Genomic DNA, 16,498 nt, shown 5'->3' with positions numbered 1-16,498 from the left:
ATGACATGTTTTTGACTAATTCAACCCATCAGATGAAATATGTTGAACAGAAGTCAAAGTAAAATCAGGCAAATCCCGAATAAACATCACAGTAAAGTAGAACCCTCATTGACTCAAAGGTTATGTTGAACAGTGCTTTATAACCTCAATCCTATTGGAGTAGGTGTGCTGTTGCCCTCCTGTGACCCCTGAACCGACTTACGCAGCCAATTCTATGGGGCCAGCACCTTGACATGCACCCTGAACCATGATACAGCTCGGTATGCTTCACATCGGCAAGCATTACCAGTGGTGAAAGAAGTGATAGATGACAGATAAAAGCCTTAGCGCTACCCATGGAGTAAGAGGACATCTAACTTCTCAATATATGTAATTGATTAATCAGATAGGATTAGCTGGTGCTGTTTCCTTCAGAAAAGTATCATAAATGAGCCTGTACCAGACAAGGTGCTTAGGATCTGGAGTGGCTAAGAAGGTTTCCCATAAACAGGTCAGCACAGGGCAACACTGTGTGAGTGCCCATGGCTGCACTGTGGGTTGCTTCATATATATCTTCCCCTTGAAGGAGAAATAAGTGCTGGTAAGGATGTAGCTTGTTGGGTGTATAAGGAACGAGGTCCTGTGTTTGGAGTCAGTAGGATGTTGTGAACGCTTACTTGCGACAAGAATGAGGCTGTGGGTGTGGGAGTAGGAATGCAGCTGGTACTGGGCTGGGAATGGATGAGAGATGACAGAAGGAAGTGGTTTGTGTCTTTGATACAGAAAGCTAGGCCACGGGAAACAGGTTGAAAGTTTTTGTGAAGAAGAGCCAAGATTCTTCCTGTCAAAGGACAGCAGTCAGCTACAATGTTTTGATTTGTGGCGTTTGGAAAATATGTAGAAGAAGCCAATGTAGAATATGTCACAAAACCAGCCAAGTGCAAACTCTGTGCGTTTCACCTGTTTGTTTACTTATATGTACATACATTTGCCAACATTTCATATTTACTCTGTGTCTGAGTAAAATAATGTGTCTCAGATAAACTCACTTTGCAAACCTAGGTCCTAAAACTTAAAGTAAAATTCAAACCTGTTTTTGTATTAATTGTATTGTCATTATATATTGTGTAGTTTCAAACACCAAGCACTGTAGAAAGCATATTTTGTTCTGTAGCATCAGTTGTAATCTGTATTTGCTCTTTATACAATTCTAGCAGTTGTATAATCATTCACAAAAATCATTTGCCACAAATTTTACTTTCTGTTTATGTGAATAAACATATGTTTACAAGAATTTTCAGAGTTACAAGTGTCTTGCATAACACATTTCCTAGTAAATCATCATTTGTGATTTACAGATACTGCAGCATATTGTTCCCACTGGAGGCTATGGATCATGTCCTGTTCTGAGAATCTTCCTTCATCTGTTTGCATGTTTGTCTTAATGTTATCCATTGTTCCAATTCTCTTCCTACCCCTTTCTCTGATTCCTTCCTCTTTTCCCTCTATAATTCTTTGTTGTGGACGATTCATGTACAGTATATGTTCCAGACAAGGTTTTTCCTCTTTCTGACCACTTCTAACAATCTTCTTTCTTATCTTCTTTTCTTCCTTCATTATCTGTCAGTCCACTTCACCTTAAGCATTCTTCTCCATAGCCACATTTGGATTTTTTTTCTTTTTATTTATTTATTTTTTTTTTTTTTTTTCCTCCTGTGATTCACTTCTGTAAAAAAACTCCACTCCACACAACATTTTGCAAATATTTTCCTTGGCTTCATTGGAATTCTTCTAGATGTTAGTAACTGCTTCATCTTTTCATATGCTCTCTTTCCCATAAATATGTTCCTCCTTATTTCTTATGTACAGCTTCCATTCCATGTCATTAAAATTTCTGAGGTACAGATAGGATTTTACTTCTACCTTTTTTTTCTATCTACAAATGTGTTTATTCTCATTACTTTTGTCTTTGCTTTATCTTTATTCCAGAGTTCCTCTTCTGATTCCACCAGCACTGCATGATTATTTGCATATATTAATTCTTTATCCTTTCCCCTCCAATTAGAGTGTCTTTTGCATCATATGTGGCCTAACCCATTAGTTCTTCTCTATATATGGTGAATAGCTTCAGTGATGGTGAGCATCCTTGTCATACTCCGCTTCCAGTGCTCATCTCTTCCATATCCTCATTCCTTGTCCTGCTACAGTGTTTATCTGTAGCAGTGATGAATGAAAAACAGTTAACAAAGTCAATTATAAATAGTGCAGTGCAAGAAATAACACAAAATGCCAAAAACTGCAGATGTAAAATGAAGCCTGTCGACATCAACCACTGCTTGCAAGAGGGGAAGGCGCAGACTATGTAAATAAACACCACTACCACAGAAGATGCTTTGTAAATAAAAGTGAAATATGCCTGATGTAACTCTTTTTAATTACACTGCAGCCAGCTCAAGACAGATAACCTATAATAACAGATGTTAAGTGTACCTATATCGAAAGGATAGGCTAGTGGGAAATGGAGGTGATGTACTTATCACAGTAAACAATAAACTCAAATCTGCCAAGATAGAAATTGAAGCTGCATGCAAGATTGTTTGGCCAAGACTTGGTATCAGGTTGAGCATGAACTTGTAATTGGATGTTTCTGTTTATCACAAGACTTACTCCTACATGTTACCAAAAACTTTCACAAGTACCTAAGTTACAATTAAGTTACGCAATCGCATTGTCAACATCAGAGGAAACTTTAATTGTACAACAATCAGCTGAGATAATTACAGTTTTGTAAGTGGTGGGCTTGGCAAGACATCCTGAAAAACATTAGTAAATGCTTTCTCTGAAAACTTCCTGGAACAGATAGTTCAGAAGCCTGTTCATGAAGAAATTATATTAGATCTAATGGCAACAAGTAGGCCTGACCTCTTTGAGGATGTCCAGATTCTCAGTGCCCATACTGAATTTATGCGAGCAATTATTGACATTTATTGTCTCCTATATTTATTTACTTTCCATGTGTGAGGGGATGGGGAGACTATAGGAGCTTTGGAGCTGGCAGAAGAGACCAGTGTGCTCTATCCTATTAACACATTTACTTAAACATTTTTAAAAACTTTTTCAAAACATCAAATCGGATGAACCATAGTCATATAGTATGCAGTAATTTTCTACAATCTACAAAGGCTGTACAACAAAAAGTCAACATTCTATTATTCCTCTTTTCAAGAAATATTATAAAGGATCAATCTGCATCAAAAAATCAACGTGTGCATGTATGTGACACTCACTTCAAGTAAAGTCATCTTATTACAACTATAAAACATTTTTTTCATAATTCATTTTAGTTTCAAATAATTCTGTGTGGCACAACTCCCAGATTCAGTGAGATCAGCAAGCTGGACTGCTAAAGCAGCTCATCATCAATGTCGCTATAGCAAGCAGTGTACTTCTGCAATTATCACTCCAGCTATAGGAGTACTTCGTACTTTATTCAGTGTGCTGCATGAATTAATTGACACAGTAATAGAATATACTGTTCTGTACTTCTGCAGCTAGGTATTCCTTTTCATCTGTTTCTGCTTCTAGTAATAAGTTTCATTGTTCTGACAATTACCCATAATTCCTGTGGACCAGTTTTGTTCACTATGTATTCATCTTTGTGGCTCATCCTGAGTGTTTCATTAATTTATTTATTTGAATCTGCTACTGTGGTATGAATCAGTTCCACTCTCTTGCATGAGGGATACCCCATTCTGTGGCTGGAAAAATTCCTCTCTTCTTTACTCTCAAAAGTACATCTTCCTAATTTTGAGCCCTATAATCGAGTACGCGACATGCTTAAGAATTAATATCTTGCTTCGCTTCACCCTCAATATCCAATTGAACCCAGAATCCTATAATGCATTTACAACAGGGGACCATAACATACCTTCAGAAAAAGACACACACTTCACAAAGATGGTGCTTAGTGACAGGGTCCTGCAGTACGCAAATACTGGTCACATTTTAACAGTAAAAGTAACAAGCCAAACAGTAGAGGCACTGAGTCATCGACAGGCCCATCAATGGGGCTGAAAAGCTTGTTACTTCAGGATGAATCCTTTTTTGTGCCGGAGCGTGCATGTGTGCCCATGCCGCCGCCCCCCCCCCCTCTCCCCCCCTCCCCACCCCCCCACCCCCCTCTCTCTCTCTCTCTCTCTCTCTCTCTCTCTCTCTCTCTCTCTCACTCTCACTCTCACTCACACACACACACACACACACAAACACACACACAAAGAGCTACACCATGCTGGCTTAGCAGGCAGTGAAGGGGCTGCTGTTCTGCAGCTGGACTGGGATGAGGGGTCGTATCAATGGAGTGGGCAAGGGGAAGAGCAAAGCGGGCAGCAGGAGAGAGGTTTCAAGAATGGTGGATGGGGTAGAGGTAACAGGTGTGTGAGACGAGAATGCGATGCAGATACCAGCAGCAGTGATTTCGTGCAGCATGCAATGACAGTGAGAGGAGAAACAAATTGGGAGGGGATGACAGAACAAAGAAAGAGAAGACAGCAAGGAAGAGGCTTTGGGTGCAAGCTGAGTGAGGTTAGGGTGCTGGGGCAGGTTGCTAGTGGAGATTGGGAGCTAGGATGGTTTTGGGAGTGAAAGATGTGTTTTAAGAAAACTCCATCCTACGCAGTTCCAAGGAGTCAGTTGTAGTGGTGGTGTAGCCTCCTTATTAAAGTAACCAGTTCCTTCACCCACTCTCAGCCATCTGGATGCCATTACCATGTGGATTCCTATTTACTGCTGTTGATGGTTGGTTGGTTTGGGAAAGGAGACCAGACAGCGTGGTCAGCGGTCTCATCGGATTAGGGAAGGATGGGGAAGGAAGTCGGCCGTGCCCTTTCAGAGGAACCATCCCGGCATTTGCCTGGAGTGATTTAGGGAAATCACGGAAAACCTAAATCAGGATGGCCGGACGCGGGATTGAACCGTCGTCCTTCCGAATGCGAGTCCAGTGTCTAACCACTGCGCCACCTCGCTTGGTTACTGCTGTTGACACCACCTCCCTATTGACTGACATTTCCTGTGCCCAAGGGATTGCCATTCTCTCGTGAAGTCCTTCCGACTTCAGGTCCACCACCACATTCTTTTTATATCTGAGTATAGTCTTAATTACTTCATGGTTGATGTGTGTCACTTGCGGCCACATTGGCTGCCGGCTACCGTTGTATTATAGGTCACACACACACACACACACACACACACACACACACACACACACACACACAGTGGGCCACTTCACAATGACAAGTGCTGTTCATGTGTAACACAGAGCATTGTTGGAACTGGCTGCCAGAAGGTATGTCGGAAATGTGAGATGCTCTGTCAACAGCTGATTTTAAGTGACCAATGATTGAACTGCAGCAGACTACTAGTTTTGTAGCCGTGAATTTAAATTTGTGTCCTAAGCCAACCACAACCTCGTAATGTGTGATGTATCTGAGAAAATGACAATCAGCAATCTGCAGTAGGACTAAAATCATGATGGCTTTGTTGACTGCAATTAAAGGTAACCTCTATGAGCAAACTGAAGACAGAAAAATTCAGTTTCAGTGCTAAATGCAAACTGTAATTTCTCACTATCATTGGTTACTTGAAACTATCTTCGCAATGACTACACAACCGATGAGAATCCTCGTTGGCACTTGGTTATAAGCGACTCAGACAGATTAGGGAAAAAAAGTAAGAAAAATAATAGCAAATACAGTAAATAGAATAATGAAAATGACATGTCAAAGAATTTAGAAATAAAAATGTTACATTGAAACCATTTAATTGAATAAAAATAATAATTAAAATCATTTGATTAGGTTTAGAAACAAAAAAAAATTGCTGCTTTTGACATGATTCTAACCTACGACCTTCTACAGGTCAGGTTTCCATGCTAACCCCTGGTGCTATGCCACAATGCTGGGTACAGCAGTCATAATCGTGACTGTGTTGCTGCAGTTGCAATGATGAATTGCAGCCAGAGCCATGAAACAGGATCCAAACACATCTAGAAAGAATGCCAGACAAGGAATTCGAAGTGAGCTGGCCAGTTGTTGTGGCAGTTACGCAATGGAGAACGGTTTAGGCGTGATATTGTAATCATCAGTGGAGACTTTAATCATCCGACAATTAATTGGGAAAGCTATGGTTTTGTTAGTAGTGGACATCATAAGACATCCTGTGAAACTTCGCTAAATGCTTTCTCTGAAAACTACCTGGAACCGTTAGTTAGGAACCCCACTAATTATGGAAATAAATTGGATCTAATGGCAACAAATAGACCTGACATCTTTGAGGATGTGAATATGACACAGTTGTTGCAACAGTGATTACCAAAGTACAAAAGACAACCAAAATAAGCAGAAAGATATGTATGTTCAGTAAACTAGATAAATTATCAGTAATGTAATATCTAAATGAGGAATTTGAAACTTTCAGCACAGGTCAGGAGCATGTAAAGGAACTCTGGCTCAAGTTAAAAAGAATAGTTGATGATGCACTGGATAGATATGTACCCAGTAGAAAAGTTCGTAATGGGAGGGAACCTCCATGGTATACAGTCACTGTAAAGAAACTTCTAAAGAAACAGATTACTGCATTGTAGGTGTAAAACAAAGCGTAGGGCTGTAGATAAGAGAGATGTTGAATGAAACTTGATGGCTGTCAAGAAGCAATGCATGATGCCTCTGTAGCAGAATATTGTGATCTTTCACAGAACCCAAAGAAATTGTGGCTGTATGTAAAGGCTGTTAGTGGCTCCAATGTTAGTGTCAAGTACCTAGTGAATGAGACAGGAACAAAAAACCATACACAGTTCTTGGAAAAAGGGATAGCTCACACCCATCTACGAGAAAGGTAATAGTAGTAGTGAGCCACAAAACTACCATCAAATACCCGTGACATCGATTTGTTGTAGAATCTTAGAACATATTCTGAACTCAGACCTTGAACAGAATGACCTCCTCAATACCAATCGATCTTATGAAACCCAACTCTCACTTTTATCACATGACATACTGAAAGGCTTGGATCAAGGCAATCCAGGTAGATGCTATATTTCTTGATTTCTGAAAAGCATTTGACTCAGTGTCACACCTACACTTATTGTCAAAAGTAAGGTCATATGGGTTACCAAGTGAAATTTGTGACCAGATTGAGGACTTTTTGGTAGGGAGGCTGCATCATGTTGTCTTGGATGGAGAGTCATCATCAGATGTAGAGGTAACTTTGGGTGTGCCCCAGGGTAGTAGGTTGGGACCCTTGCTGTTTATGTTGTATATTAATGACTGTGCAGACAATATTAATAGTAAACTAGGCTCTCTACAGATGATACAGTTATCTATAACGAAGTACTGTCTGAAAGAAGCAGCATAAATATTCAGTCAGATCTTGATAAGATTGCAAAGAAGTGCAGAGATTGACAACTTGCTTTAAATGCTCAGAAATGTAAAATCGTGCACTTCACAAAATGAAAAAACATAGTATCCTATGACTATAATATCAATGACTCACTGTTGGAATTGGCCACCTCACACAAATACCTGGGTGTAGGGATATGAAATGGAATGATCACGTAGGTTCAGTTGTGGGTAAAGCAGGTGGTAGACTTCGGACCATTGGTAGAATACTGGAGAAGTGCAATCAATCTACAAAGGAGATTGCTTATATATAACTCATGCAGCCGGTTCTATAATTTTGCTCAAGTGGGTGGGACCTGTATGAGATAGGACTGCCAGGGTATATTGAACATATACAGAGAAGGCAGCACTAATAGTCACAGGTTTGTTTAATCCATGGGAAAGTGTCACAGAGATACTGAAGGAACTGAACTGGAAGACTCTTGAAGATAGACGTAAACTGTCGTGAGAAAGTGTATTAACAAATTTTCAAAAATCATCTTTAAATGATGATTCAAACAATCATTGTTCCCACGCTCCATACGTGAATGGGACAGAAATAAACCCTAATAACTGGTACAATGGGCCGTATCCTCTGCTATGCACCTCACTGTGGTTTGCAGAGTATAAATGTAGATGTAGATGAGCGCTCTGACCTGCTTCTGCATTGGGTACTGTCCCACGACACATGGCTTTTTACTCCGGTGAGAGAAACCTCTTGTCTATGATGCCTGTGGCATAGAAGTCAGAGTATGCCACATTTTAACTAAGTGGATTTTATTTCATGCTAAATGGGCAGAAGCAAATTTAGGTGGGCATCAGCCCTCTATTTTATCACATGACGAGGCGAATGTGGTGAAGCTTTTAAAGTTTTGTGGTATGTCTGCACTCTGGCCCAAACTTTTTGGCTGGAGATTTTAGCGTGTTGCAGACTGGCTGGTTCACACATTTTTCTTCCAGCAATTAGCCAGCCGCAGGTATCTGCTGCCTTCTTTCAATTCTTTCACTGCTTTTTTTCCTCTTTTACCAAGTGCTGGATTTGACACTTTGGGTATTGTTGCCTTGATATTTCTCCACACTCATGTTGTTATGTTTCCATATGGGCACTAAAGACCTTGCTGTTGTTGGCCCTGAAAATCTTACTCTTACCATCATCATTACATTATGACACTCGCTGCACATTCCTGCAGCCAATAGAATATTCCTCTAGCACTGACCTATAGTTAATAGGGTTATCGTTTAGTGTGCAATATATACATTCTTCAGTTGCTGTAAGAGATGAGGAAGTCTTTCAGTGGTATACTGTACGTATGTAAGAGTGCTTCAGTGATGAAATCTGGAACTTTCACAGCATGTGTCGCTCTGTGAAAGTCCAGTTCTACCTATTACTTTTTAGCTGTAATTCCCAGTTGAGAGATTTACTGCTCAATTCCAAATTAAAGCCATTCAATGCATCCATTCTCGAACCTTGCTCGATTACTTGAGCTTTGATTGCAAGCAGAGTTAATATCTCTCTTTGATGTACCAGCAATTTATTGATAGTTCTATAAGTAACATTCATTGCCCATTTATTAATATCATCATGAAAATACATAACCTCTACCAGTACAAGATGTAAAGAAAGCTAATTGAAAATCTGTCATATTAAAATTCATTTCAGTAAAAGTCATTGTTATATCATTGCACTCAAAATCACTTTCTCTCTATTCTTTGAAAGCCACAGTCCAGGCACTCAACAATGGTTGGCACCCACAGCACACACCCATGTCCAAACATGGCAGGTGACTGCCTCTGGATCTGCACCGCTGACCTGTAACTCAGTGGAAACTCTGAAACTCGTGGAATAATGGAGTTACTGTTAATAATAATGTATAGTGGGTCTGGTGATGAACTTTTGTACAGGAAAGACGTTGTTGACGGTTTAAAGTTTTACAGCTCTCAGGTCCAATGACCCTAACACTCAGTGCCTTGTTTTTAATTTGCTCCATCTTAAACATAGCTCTGCCTCACAACTACATATCACGTTATATTGTCTCTTTGGTGGATATTTTTCCTGACCTCTCCTCATTAGTAATGATTATATTGTGTGTACATGAAATTACCAACAACTTACTCATGCAGCATTCCACTAAATTTTATTATTTACAATCTGCTGATGACATTAGTGTAAATGTTTCATATGGAAACATTTTATTTAAAGAAATATTCATACTTTACAGTGCCTGTAACCGTATGATCATCAAAATTTCACCTTTGAAATCCTTCATTCAATTTTTTTTAGCAAGCACTGCCCTTTTTCTGGAAATGTAGTATTTTCAGAGTTATTTTTATTCAAAATTTTCGTTTTTCAGAATGGTCAAATATTAAGATTTAACTCTTTCAAAAATCTTCTCTTGTAGCTCTGACTTTTTTTCTCCCCTCCAGTGTGCTATATATGTTAGGTAAGAATATATAAACAAAATTATTATTATTATGGTACATTCAAAAGTTAATAAACTTCTTTTAATTTAGAACAAGGATTTACGAGTGGATGCACTCCTCCTCCCTGTCCGTTCCGGTGCCAAAGGTCTTAATCTTACAGAGGCCACACACGTTTTATTGGTGGAACCAATTCTAAACCCTGCAGACGAGTTGCAAGCTATTGGCCGCGTGCATCGTATCGGGCAAAAAAAGTGAGTTAGTTGTCTTTATGTTAATCAACACTTACAATTTCATGTTTATAAGAACAGTATACATTAAACTGAACAGACTGTGTAATTGTTTTATTTCTGCAAAGATGTAACAAAAGTAATTATTGTGTTGTATTGCATCACAGGAAAACTACGGTTCATCGGTTTTTGATACGAGGAACCGTTGAAGAGAGGATATATGAAGCTATGCATAGTGGTGCCAAAGACTGGAGTGATGACAGTATTACTTTGAATCATCTTATGGGGCTTTTCACTGATGCTGAAGGTGCTGCAGCTGCTACATCTGCAGCTGCTCCATCTGTTGTCACTTTAGATGATGGTAATGATAGTCAGTCAAACATAGTTCAAATGAACAATAATGCTCCTAACTCTGCCCATGGATTTTCACACGAAAGGTATGAGCATGAACGGGAGACTGAACAAGTAGCTTCTTCACTACGGGATACACCGTCAACAAGTGCTTCGTCACAGTCGGCAGAAATGTTTCAGGATGTTGTTCAAGAACATGTCACTGATTTACAGTGTGCAGGTAGCAGTAACAATAGTGTTGGTGTAAATGTTGATACTGGAACTATGTTGGATGTTGATGAGATAAACAGTTATGATCCTATACCTGGCACCTCCCGTGACACAGGTCACCATTTAGTGCAAAGTACAGTGGACATTGTAATGCCAGTTGGAAGTGTGCCATCAACAAATGACTCATCAATGGAAGAGGAAGGTAGTGCTTTGCAAGGTCTTGTTGATGGCATTTGAAGTGCAGCAAAAAGCACTTTGTTCCTTTAGTGAATGATTGTTGTGCAATCTTTCTACAATCATTTTGTAACTTGCGGTTGTGTCTGAGATATGTGTTAGAGTGTAAGAAGCGATTTGGAACTGAGTGTCAGGAATTTCTTACATTGCTACTTACTTTTGATTAGTAACACATGCATTTTTATGTAATTTATCAATAACCTTTTGAACTCTGGCTCAAAAATGTTGTGTGTATGGGGAGGGAGGGGGCGGGGGTGTATAGAGAGAGAGAGAGAGAGAGAGAGAGAGAGAGAGAGAGAGAGAGAGAGAGAGACTATGTACATGCACAAGCCAGTGTTAATGTGGGTGGAAAGATTAATGTGATATTGTCAGAATTTTATTGACTGTCACCTCTCCAAAGCAAGAGAGATTAAGTTGTGTAAATCACTGTATTGTCCAAAACAAACTTAGGAATTATACCACAAAGCACAGGTAACATTTTTGGAAACGTTATGTCTAACATATAAAAATCTTCAAATTTTTACCTTCACACTGTTATCAATTGCAGACCTTTCTATTGCCTGTATCAGTTAGAACATGTTGATCAGTTTGACAGGAATTTATCAGTGCTCCATATATTCTTGTCTGGATTCTATAAAGAACGTGAAAATCTCTCTTTCTTGTAACATTATGGGAACAGCTCTTAAAAAGTTTTGAAAAAAAATGAGAGATGTGATTCTGATAACTGCCTTCAGATCATTCATGTCTTTCATGCAAATGTGTTTGTTGCAGCTAGCAAAGAATTAATGTGAAAGTAATCCTTCCTTCATCCTCTCCATCCTGTTACGTTACTGTACCCACTTTTTGTCTTCCTTTCACTCTCAAGTTCTCAGTAGAATTTGGGCTTACTGAAATTCATGACTTAGCCCAACATCAGTCTATCTTATGCATGGCTGCATATGTTTAGTCAATTTAAAAATAAAACTGCAGTTGCCTTAAACACCAATAACATACTCCAGTTTGTGAACAATCAGTGTCAGTAGAAAGAAACTACTGACTGCTTAGATTGATCCTCTTTCTTTCAGTTGCATATGCAGTGACAGCTCAATACATGTAACACACATTGCAAATGACATAGGAATGCCTTCAAACTTAAAGAAGATAGAGTAGCTCACCAGTATTTACCTCAGACGATTCATTATCGGGAGGGTGGCACGATGCGAGGACTGATTGAAGAGTGAGTTCCCATCAATGGACTTCAGAGAAACGAGTGCTTGCAGGAGGATGTTGATGGATGGATGGATGGATGGATGGATGGATGGTACCGTGTAGTATTAGCGGGCACTCGAGTCCCTTGATTTATGCTGTCAGGAATGCTCAGCCTGGGGTCTTTTTTGTTTAAACAGCTGTGCAGTGAATGCATGCTGGCTGGTTAGGGTCTCTTTTCAACTTGTTCCCGTGCCCTCCCTGAGTAAAGAACAAAGTTGTGAATGCTGGGAATGGATTTTCTACTTTTATACGTGTCTACTGGCTGTATGTAAAATTCTACAGCACTGGCCAGCTATATAATTTAACAGTCCTCTCGTAACAGTTTCTTATTCAGGTTTAATACCCTGATGACATATTTTCGTCTAGTTATTGATACAAAGAGTTGCATTTTGCTCACTCTTGATGTGCAAATTGATACCTATAAAGGCTTTGCGCAGGAATGTAAAGAAGTTATGAAGTTTTGCATTGGTACAGAAAACAGCAGCATGTTAACAATGTTGTATCAGTATGGAGCCTGTTAAGTATTGGAAGCAATATTTAAAATTTTATAGATTCAAGCAGATGATCTTTCATAAAGTTGCATCACTATTATTGTTACAGTTTTCAACTCATTATTTCTTTGTTTACTGTGTTCCAGCATCATTCTGAAAAAAAATAAACATTTTATTCTGAAAATGAATTTCTATTGACATACATTTATTGAGGAAAAATTCAGTTATAAATGGGACAAGACATGTGTAATAATCAGTCTTACTGCATCCACTGCCAATGTTCACTGCCAGTACTTTGTAATGTTTAATGTAAAGCAGTCTTTGTATCGAGTTAAGCAAATCTGTATAAATAATGGTGATACCTTATTGTACAATCAGTATGTGAGAGCAGTTTCAATGGTTTTTTAGAAGTACATGTAAATTTACATAAAATGGCCATTAAAAATGTAAGTTGCAAAAACTGGTTTGACACATAGTAAAATGAACTTTTAATTTTTTCTTTATACATTATAAATTTGGATGTTATAGCTGACATAAATTGGCAGGAAAAATGGATAATAATCGGCATTTGTGTATTTGATAGAATCATCTACTGGCAACTTTTGCACTGACACAAGTCTCTCACTCATGTCACAAGTGTAATTTTTGTAAAGAATGAAAGCATTTTATATAACTTTAGCAAGTTAAAATGTGACAATGTATCCAATATGTGCACACTGTGTTTTCTGGCATATAGCATGCAGTAGTTCTTTTTTATTTTTTTAAGGAGAAAAAAGTTCATTTGTTGGTCAGTTGTGATAAATTGTGTAAAAGAAATCATAAAATGCCTTTAGAAATGTAAAATAAAAATTGTTTTTTCCCCTTCATTTCCACAGAAATTATTTTTTACAGGTTGTTGTCTCATTTTAACAGTTTATTTGCCACAGTTCGTCTTGATGAACAAGTACAGTAAACTCTTGATACAATAAATTTGTGATTGTCTGTGAGCTGATCATCCACTTTGCAGATTATCCGTGGTGTATTCCTACCACTGATTTTTGCTGATGAAATTTTTTTTTTAAGCCAGGAGTAGTCACATTTGAGCAATAATCTCCTGTTACAGCATGAGTGTAGTAAACACAAACATTACAAGTTCAGGGCAGTATTTTGTTTCAAAGCAGTGTTAGGTAACATGAAATTATTTTGTAATGTATTTTTTGTAAGTACTGAATTTTCACATGTACTATGATAATTAAAGTAGAATTTATTATAGACATTAGTTAATTTAAATATGACATTGTAATTAATTTTTGTCTGCAGTTTTCAAGTACCCAATTACCGCAGATAATCGAGAGTTTACTGTGCTTAATTTTCCTTTGAAAGACTTTTTTATCATCCTGTACAATTATTAGTTTCACAAAAATGAGAACTATACTTTGTCCTTCCTATCATTGTTGTCATATTTTAATCTCCATTACTGTTGCCATGCAATTGCAATTTTACAAGAAAATGTGGGGCTGCATTAAGTAGAATATCACATGTTTCTTGTATACAAAAAATTTCTAAATTCAATATTATGACTTTAAGGACTGCGAAGTAAACAACCAAACAAGTCTGAAGTCATAGACGTTGGTGAATGAAAATTAGCTGACTAGTATGCATTATACGAGGAATCTCATGTAATCATTGATATTCACTGTGATTAAAATATGTTTTATGTTGGAACAGACAAGGCATTATAATTCTATGCAGGTTCCATTCACCCGCTGGCAGGTCGATAGACACACAAACATACACAAACATACACACAAAATTCTAGCTTTCGCAACAAACGGTTGCTTCGTCAGGAAAGAGGGAAGGAGAGGGAAAGACGAAAGGAAGTGGGTTTTAAGGGAGAGGGTAAGGAGTCATTCCAATCCCAGGAGCGGAAAGACTTACCTTAGGGGAAAAAAGGATGGGTATACACTCACACTCACACACACACACACACACACACACACACACACACATATCCATCCACACATATACAGACACGTCTGCTTGTGTCTGTATATGTGTGGATGGATGTGTGTGTGTGTGTGTGTGTGTGTGTGTGTGTGTGTGCAAGTGTATACCCATCCTTTTTCCCCCTAAGGTAAGTCTTTCCGCTCCCGGGATTGGAATGACTCGCTTACCCTCTCCCTTAAAACCCACTTCCTTTCGTCTTTCCCTCTCCTTCCCTCTTTCCTGATGAGGCAACAGTCTGTTGCGAAAGCTTGAATTTTGTGTGTATGTATGTGTCTGTTTGTGTTTCTATCGACCTGCCAGCACTTTCGTATGGTAAAACAAATGGTAATGAGATGGGGAGCTATCAATATCAATGGGGGCTACTCTGGGAAGAAGGTAGAGCTGGCAGAGGCTGCAAGTAATATGGGGCTGGACGTTTTAGCTGTTAGTGACATTCGGGTAAGGGGGTGAGAAAGAAGAGGAAGTGGGAGAATACAAGGTCTACCTGTCAGGAGTCAAAGCAGGAATAGCTTTACATCAGGAAAGAAATGAAACCCAGCGTAGTTGCAATAAGGTATGTAAACGAACGACTGATGTGGATAGATTTGACAGTGTCTAGCAAGAAAATTAGAATTGTGTCAGTATATTCGCATTGTGAAGGGACAGATCAAGATAAGATGGATAGTTTTAATGAGGCACTCAGTGATGTAGTTTAAAGAGTAAAGGACAAGGACAGTGTTCTGCTCATGGGTGATTTTAACGCCAGGATTGGAAATCGAACAGAAGGGTATGAAAAGGTTATGGATAAATTTGGAGAGGATATGGAGGCCAACAGGAACAGGAAACAACTCTTGGATTACTGTGCCAGTATGGGCTTAGTAATCACAAACTCCTTTTTTAAACATAAGAACATTCACCGGTATACTTGGGAAGGCAGGGGAACCAGATCTGTCATTGACTATATTATAACAGTTCAGGAAGGCTGTGAGGGACACACGTGTATTCAGGGGATTCTTCGATGACACTGATCATTATTTAATCTGCAGTGAAATTGGGATTGTGAGGCCGAAAGTGCAGGAGATCAGGTCCATATGTAGGAGGATAAGAGTGGAGAAACTTCAGGATAAGGAAATCAGGCACAAGTACATAACAGCGATCTCAGAAAGGTACCAGTTAGTTGAATGTAGTCAGTTACAGTCATTGGAAACGGAATGGACAAGGTACAGGGACACAGTACTAGAAGTGGCTAAAGAATGTCTTGGAACAGTAGTGTGTAAAAGTAGGATGAAGCAAACAGCTTGGTGGAACGATACAGTCAAGGCAGCCTGTAAAAGGAAAAAGAAGGCGTATCAAAAATGGCTACATACCAGAACCCAGGTAGACAGAGAAAGTTATGTTGAAGAAAGAAACAAAGCCAAACAGATAATTGCAGCATCCAAGAAGAAATCGTGGGAAGACTTTGGAAACAGGTTGGAGGCTATGGGTCAAGCTGCTGGAAAACCATTCTGGAGTGTAATTAGCAGTCTTCGAAAGGGAGGTAAGAAGGAAATGACAAGTATTTTGGACAGGTCAGGAAAACTGCTGGTGAATCCTGTGGATGCCTTGGGCAGATGGAGGGAATATTTTGAAGAGTTGCTCAATGTAGGTGAAAATGTGATCAGTAATGTTTCAGATTTCGAGGTAGAATGGGATAGGAATGATGATGGAAATAGGATCACACTTGAGGAAGTGGAAAAAATGGTCAATAGATTGCAGTGCAATAAAGCAGCTGGCGTGGATGAAATTAAATCGGAACTCATCAAATACAGTGGAATGTCAGGTCTTAAATGGCTATACAGGATAATTGAAATGGCCTGGGAGTTGGGACAGGTTCCATCAGACTGGACAAAAGCAGTAATCACACCAATCTTTAAACATGGAAACAGAAAAGATTGTAACAACT

The 16,498-nt window shown here is 38.9% G+C and overlaps 1 protein-coding gene across 1 annotated transcript in view; it reads left to right on the top strand.

Moving 5' to 3' along the window:
* Positions 1–13,457, top strand: part of LOC124622162 (E3 ubiquitin-protein ligase SHPRH) — a 256,731-nt gene extending 243,274 nt beyond the window's left edge. The window contains exons 22-23 of the mRNA XM_047147806.1: positions 9,921–10,081; positions 10,225–13,457. Of these exons, the coding sequence (XP_047003762.1) occupies positions 9,921–10,081; positions 10,225–10,855 (792 nt within the window). The 3' untranslated portion in view covers positions 10,856–13,457. The remainder of the gene's footprint in view (positions 1–9,920; positions 10,082–10,224) is intronic.
* Positions 13,458–16,498: the final 3,041 nt, after the last annotated feature.

This window comes from Schistocerca americana, chromosome 7, assembly GCF_021461395.2.
Source record: "Schistocerca americana isolate TAMUIC-IGC-003095 chromosome 7, iqSchAmer2.1, whole genome shotgun sequence".
Classification (NCBI taxonomy): Eukaryota; Metazoa; Arthropoda; class Insecta; order Orthoptera; family Acrididae; genus Schistocerca; species Schistocerca americana.
Note: the sequence above shows the minus strand (reverse complement) of the source record. Positions and strands in the feature narration are given on the sequence as shown.